The sequence below is a fragment of the Pleurodeles waltl genome, chromosome 7, assembly GCF_031143425.1.
Source record: "Pleurodeles waltl isolate 20211129_DDA chromosome 7, aPleWal1.hap1.20221129, whole genome shotgun sequence".
NCBI lineage: Eukaryota > Metazoa > Chordata > Amphibia > Caudata > Salamandridae > Pleurodeles > Pleurodeles waltl.
The window spans coordinates 1,547,172,099-1,547,179,399 of NC_090446.1; the positions used below are offsets into that span (position 1 = coordinate 1,547,172,099).

The 7,301-nt window shown below is 45.2% G+C and overlaps 1 protein-coding gene across 2 annotated transcripts in view; it reads left to right on the forward strand.

Moving 5' to 3' along the window:
• Positions 1 to 4,550, forward strand: part of BCL3 (BCL3 transcription coactivator) — a 243,311-nt gene extending 238,761 nt beyond the window's left edge. For both annotated transcript variants that reach the window (XM_069201444.1, XM_069201445.1), the window contains exon 9: positions 689 to 4,550. In XM_069201444.1, coding sequence (XP_069057545.1) covers positions 689 to 1,464 — 776 coding nt within the window. In that variant the 3' untranslated portion in view covers positions 1,465 to 4,550. The remainder of the gene's footprint in view (positions 1 to 688) is intronic.
• Positions 4,551 to 7,301: the final 2,751 nt, after the last annotated feature.

Genomic DNA, 7,301 nt, shown 5'->3' on the forward strand with positions numbered 1-7,301 from the left:
TTGGGTGTATTTGTCTCAGGTATGAGCAGGTGATCATGGACTGGGCCATAGTCTGTGAAAGGATGTCTTCCTACAAGCCACTGCGTGGCCACCTAGAACTCGCTCACACCCAGAACGGTGCATTCAGAGGTATCCTTCTCTGTCTCTCCACTGCAGAGCCTCGCAGTACTAGGCTTCATCTTCATTCACAGACAGGAGAGCATGTACAGCATCTGTGACATGCAAGGGAGAGTGAGGGACACAAGAGCTACCAACAAGGTCCACAGCTGTACTTAGTGGCTATTGTTCATCTAAGGGCTTCAAAAGTAGAAGATCCAGAATGAGGTAGCGCAGTTCCCCATGTAAACAAACTGTGTTCACCAACAATGGACATGAGGAGTCCCAGTTAAGAGGCTGGCTTACATTTGAAACGGTCGGTGGGGTGGAACTAAGGGCGTAGTAGGGCCCATTCTCACTAGGGATGCAACCACCACATGAAGTATCCCTGTCACAGGAAGGCCAAGCATTCTGCTGAAGAGCAACATAACAAACATGGGTTGTTTTTGTTTTTGTTATCTGTGGCGTTTGAGTCTTGCATCCATGTTTCAGTTTTCAGAGCATTTCTTTGCTCCCTTCAGTTATGCTGAGTTTCCCTTCTCTTGCTCTGTAATTCTTGATTGATGACGTGTCTCCTTTAATTTTTCCCCAGATTCTCTCTGCCAATCTCCAGCCACTGTGCATCGTTCCTCCCTGATGACGTCTCACCAAGTACTTCCCGCTAGTCCACCTCAGACACTCCGGTCTATGTCCAACTATTCCTGTGAGCCCAAGATCTCCCAGAGGAAAGGGACATCTCTGCCCCAGGCCAGCCACAGACCAGATGGGATATCTGATGGAGTGAGAACTCTGGGTCTAGGGTGTGACCAGTTTTGTAGTGGTCAGAGTGACGTTTTGAGACCAATAGTGACATACCCAATGCCATATTCCCCACACCCTGTAAAGCTGGAGGATGGCTTGACACATTTTGCACCTTGTACCCCTCAGACTGTGAAGTTGGAAAGTGGTCTGTACACTTCAACAGCTATAGCCTCTGATGTGAGTCTCCTTGCTTTGGGTCATATGAGAACGCACAAGGAGACCTCACGAGTCCTGGCTCCTTTAAGAAATGGTTTGATGGATCCCACGTTTCCTGCTCGCTGCTCTCCAAACTCTACCTCCACCATGTTCATGTGCTCAGAGTATCTAACCTCTCACGGAAAGGCAGTCACATCCATAGTGTGCCCATCACCTTCTGTCTTCCAGCATGTGGCAGGCTCACCCACCAAAATAAATAACTCTGATCAGACTGCTGCTGTTAGGAGCACAGGGCAAGATCTGCCACAGGTGCAGACCTTCACCGGAACTACGAGCCCCCCGCTACCACATAGGACCGGGGACAGTGGCCAGGATGAACACTCTAAGGATATGGGGCAAAAAGCTGTGTGATGCCATCTTAATCAATCAATCAATCAAGGAATTTGTAAAGCGCACTACTCACCCATGAGGGTCTCAAGGCACTTCATGCCACACATTCCTGTAAGAAGCATATTGTCCCACAGGAAGCAGAACTGAAATGTAAAACTTTCTGTGGTATGAGGCGAGAAAGCATAAAGGAAAGAACAGTTCAGCTCAGATGAGCCGAAAATAGGAAGTCGCTTGTAAAAGACCTTGATGTGAGCGTCCATGCTTGCACTCTGCCTGTGCGTGTGATGCGTCTATTATTACCTGTGTGTGTGCTTTGGGTGATGAGTGTGCAACTGTAGAGCATGCTGTGTTGCTACCTGAGCATGGCTGCTCTTCAGTGAACATACCACAACTGACTGCTGGCCATGGCCATATGTACATATCTTCATCATCAAAATGCTTGTTTTCAGTTCATGGTTCCCCACTCGTGTGGAGCACATTCCTCTATGGAGAACTCTTGTGTATACCTCAGGTAAACTCACTTTGCATTGCAGGCAGAAATGGTGGGAGCTGCCTCTTCCCCGAGGGTGCGAGGTGGAGATAGCGCCGGTGTCGCACATGGAATCCCACCAACTGAATGTAGCTGGGTAACAAACCCACCATCTTACATAGGACAGTACAGCCTGTTGTGCTCCACAAGGACAGGTGCAAGGATGTTCTTGATAGTCCTCAGTTATTCATTGCCTTGCACTTTGACCTTTCTCGACACATTACAGTGTAATGTTTATTAATCTTTTAAATCCTGCATGCTTTTTCAAAAATGTCTTTGTAGCATTTGTTCAAAACAGTCCAAACCTAATCCAAAACATTGCTATTGCAGAGGTCCCTGGAGCAATTCAACAACAACTGGCAGTATCTGTAAGCATGAGCTTATATGTAAACTTGAAACTTGATGAGGGTCTCATGGCAGAGTCTGTTCTGAAGGTAAATGAGAGTCTGTCACTGAGCCATTTTAAGGTCTTCTTCAAAATAGAATATTTGCCTAGTGTCTTTTCCAAAGTTAGTTGGTTTTCTAGCTTTTAGCAAAGGTATCTTCCAAAGGATGTTTGGGAGCTTTTTTAAGTTAATTGCTTCTAGAGTTGAGTGAGGGCCAGTTTTAGAGTTCGGTGAAGGTTACTTTTTAAGTTGGGTTATGGTTACTATTAAAGTTAAGTGTGAGTCACTTTATAAGGTGGAGAGTCACTTTATTGCATCCAGAGTTGGATGAATGCCCAGTGGGTAGGTGAATTATGTCTCTTTCCAAATGTGGCTGAGAGAGAGATGCTGAATGAGCCTCTGGCATGAACAATACCCCTTCTCTAACCTGGCTGAGGTTACTTCTCTGTAATTGTAGAGGAATTGTCCAAGATTAGATCATATTAGTTATTTCAAAACAATTGGGCACATATGTAGTCCATGGCCACCTAGGACTCTGTGCCATTTACTCAGTAGAGACAACACTGGTGCATCATCATATGTGCTGTATAAGCATGACATTCTCTGGCTTGCATAGGGATACATTCTTTGCTGCTGTGCATGTGACTATCAATAAAGTGTGCAGGGGGCAAAGACACACGCAGGGAAATGCTGAAAACCTGATCTATACAGGTAGTGGATATTTAGAGTGCCCTGGTGGGGTATGGAACAGGGCGGGAAGTTTCTAGAGTTCTTTAACAGCCCCCAGTGTGAACGGTGCAGGGAAGACTGCACCTCACCTTGGTAGAATGGCACGGGAGGAGTTCTGGCCTTCGTGCACAGGGTGCATGGGGATTTACATGCCATCCCACAGCCCGTGTAGCTGTTAGCTTTGTATGTGTGCACTCTGTACCCTGACCAGTGAGAGAAGTCCTGAGATTGTGATCTCAAGCAAGGTTTGCAAAGCAGCAATGACAACACCAATGCAGCAGAAATTTTTTCTCTCCATCAAAGTGCAATTAATGCTTTCCATTGAGCGCACCCAGTGTCAGTCTGTGCATTTACATTGAGTGTGTTATATGTAATCATGCAGCACACAACAGAATTAATGCATGATGCTTCCATATGTGTGTATGTGCTGCCATGCACCATTTTTAGGTCAGTCAGTTGACAGCTCATTTGTTAGAAAGACATTTTGCTAATAATTTTCAAAGACCGGGCTTTGGGTCTGCTCTTTTCAACCATTGGCTTTCTTTGACTAGTGACTCTCAACCATTGGCTGTAAACTTTCTCAATCACAGTTGGATCATCCCAATTGAGTATTTACCCCTCATCTAATGCCATTGGCTGATTGGCTGTCTAGGTGTATACTTCGGCCTTCACATGCACTGAACTGCCCAAGGGACTGCTTCACAACTACAGCCCTCTTCGTACACTCCTGTCTGTCTCACCAGAATGCGCTAATATTTTATGCATTAACAGCATCTGATCATCTTTAATTAAGCTGCTTTATTCCACAAAAATACAAAATTGTGAGAATGTCTTCATCTGGAACAAAGACGCTTGTTCTCCCCAGCCAATGGAGGCTCTTCCTAAAGTAGCATTCTTTACCATAGATTGGCAAGGCTTTCCTCTAAAATGCAAACCTTGTTTTTTGTTTTAAATAAATGGAAAATGTGATTATCAGACCTCAATGTGATTCTAGGATCAGCTCACAGTCTCTTATGTTGCAATCAGGGGTGTTTTTGTGGAATGACAGGTTTCTGTAGGGAATAATTCCTGAGTCTAGACTAGATAATAGATGGGCAGACTCCCACTCACTGAGTTAGGGTGAGGATGTCACTGAAAAGGCATTGTCTGTATGTCAAATACCCCAGAAAACCAAAAACAAACAATTGTGTATGTGAACTGAGAGAGTGTGGTGAGTAAGCATCCTACAATACTTGAACATTTTTTTTTGTGTGTTAACCTTCAGGAGAACTTACAACATTGCTAATGACCGCTCCCCCCCCACCATATTTTCCTCACTTCCTTTCATCTGCGGACGCCCCCTCCATTTCACCCTACCATGGCTCAGCTCTTATTAGGCCTGGTCATCATGATACCTGCTTGTTTTTTTACAATGTAAGTTATTGATGCTTTCAAAACATTTAATAAAATATTTTTGTATTTTATTCTGGTGTGGTTTATGTTTCCAGGTGTGAAGAAAGTGCCAGAAATATGCTTGGCAAGAAAACAAAATTACAGAGAGGTTATGACCATGTGGAAAATCACAACATCGTCTGATAGAAAAAATAGTTTCTAATATTGCTGGGATTAGTTTCTAGGAAGTTCAGGACATGTAAGTGATAAAACAAGTGTGGCTGAAGTCCACAGCATCTCGCTGCAACCTTTCCTCCAAAGAGAGCTGCTTCTGATCATTGAAATCACCCAGAACTACTAATGAATGTTAACACAACCCTGTCTGATAAGGGCACAATAGTGATCACTCCAAGCAGGATTACTAGTGGTGGCCACCCCAATGAATGAAGGGGTTAGCAACAGAAATATATATAAACACCTTATCAATATCAAGTGCCTCAACAACTCTATGGTCCAGATTTACTTTTTTCACGCACTGTAACACAGCAAGGCAGCTTGTGGTGCTGCGCTGTGTGAAAGGTGGAGAACAGCACAGCGACATGTCTACTAAGATATGGCACTCATCTACTCTCTCTTTGCACTGGCTTACTGTGTTGCCTAAAGTCAATGTAGAAGCCCTTTCGTCATAGTGCAAGAGTGTCTGCATTACGGGCAGCTTTGTCTTTGTGCAGGAACGGACATCTTCCTGCACAAAAACAATCCTTAGAGGCATATTCCCTTCCTACATGTGCTGAAGAACTCAGCACCCATAGAAAGAGGAAGTAATAAGGAGAAATAAACATATTTCCACTTGTTATGTCTCTGCCACATACACACCTCTTTGTAAATCTGGGTTTGCATCATAAATGCATGGGTGAATGCATGGATATGCCCCTGCTTCACCAATGCAAAGTAAATATGCACTGTGTTGCTTTGTATTTGCCAAGGCTTGCAAAGATAAGCAAATTGACTTTCTGTAGCATAGTAAATGCCAACTAGAATTCAGCATCAGGCCTGCACAGTAATGCAGCACGGATGCAAAACTCATTAAATGCGGGCCTATGTTCCTCAAATGTGGAAAGAAATTTCACTCAAATATCAGTTTTCAATATGTTTTGGAAAAATATTTGTCTTTATATATCAGTAGGTCACTTTCTAGGACAAATAAACTAAAGAAAAACCTTGCATTTTTATGTAAACACAAAAGATATTTTGTCAAAGGCAGGGTTCCTATACATTTGTGTGCTATTTTCATCAAGTACCACGTGTACAAATTCCTAACAGGAACAAATGTTTCCAACACAGGCCAGGTATGCCCACCAAAATACAAAGAATGCCTAGAAAATGCCAAGAATGTCCAATGTAATGTCAGTGCCACAGTGGTGTCGAGGAACTGTAGTACCATTGGGGCCCAAAATATGCCACAATTGTTTAGCATTATCTCAGGGTCTCCAGTTGTGCCAGAGAGGAAAGCAGAGCAGCGCCAGATACTTCTGGTTGTCCTTGGCACTAAGAAAGGCAGGGAGGGACGCTGTTTGCCAGGAAGGAACAAAACTACAGACAGTGAAACAACACACAGAAATACATACGTACACACACACTCACAAACAGACACAGACTCAGAAAATGCATTTTTAGATACATATGTACACACAAACTGCATGCATGCACATAAAACACCCTTCCCCCTGAAACAAGGGAGGGTGCTATCTCTCTTTGTGCTCCATGTAGCTCCTTCCCACCTCGGCTCCTGGGGTGCTCACATGCTTAGCCTAAGTCCCTGGTCCTGCAGTCCCACACTCTGGCAACGCCGCCCTTGCCCCTGCTAGCTCTCTCCTTCCTGGGTCCAGTGTTCACGCACACACTGAGGTCACATGACCGCCTCGCACGATGACCAATCTCCATGAGGCCTTGCCACATTCAGAGTGGAGATAGGTGACCACCTGGCAGCTTTGCAGACTTTCACATCATGTGTTAATATGGAACCATGCCAGAGGACTCCAGAGCTCTGAAGACTAGCAGCGGTGCCTTCCTCTAGGTCCTCAGACCCTCTGAGTGACATTCTAGGCTGGACTTCACTCTCACAAGATTCTCTCAGGGTCCTGGCCGAGCCGTGCTCCACACCTATTGGAACTTGGCAGACATGTATTCATCCACACGGAAAGAAGAAAGACTGTGAGGTAATCTGAGGTTAGGTGAGGCACTCCTTTCGTGCTGTACCAAGGGCGCCCAGTGATGCTTGCACCGGTGCACAAAAGCCTCAGTAATGCTGCACTCCAACCCTACAGTGAGCTTACAAGACATGAATGTACACTCACTGCTGCGCCTCTAGAGACAGAAGAAAACACGACACATCACACCTTCTGGGGCAGAGATAAAAGCACTTACAATATTATAGCGCCCTTGCGCTACGCAAAATATAATAATGGCCGATGACAGGTTCTGCATGGGGACCGAGCCCAGAAGTCACCGGAGCTCCAGACACATTCTGTGTTTCCAGGTTGTGCTGACGCCCTTTCATTCCCCTTTTCCTTAATCTTTTCGAAAATGAATTGAGAGAGTGACAGAGATCGTCCCTCAGCCCGACCCTCTTCAACGTCTACGTAGATCCGCTCACTAACATCGCCCGATCCCACAACCTCAACATCATCTCATACGCCGACACCCAGCTGATCCTCCGCCAAGACCTACCTCCACGAAGAAATGAAGGCCATCGCTGACTGGATGAAGAGCAGCTGCCTCAGACTCAATTCTGACAAGACGGAAGTCCTCATCTTCGGCTCCACTCCCTCTGCATGGGACGA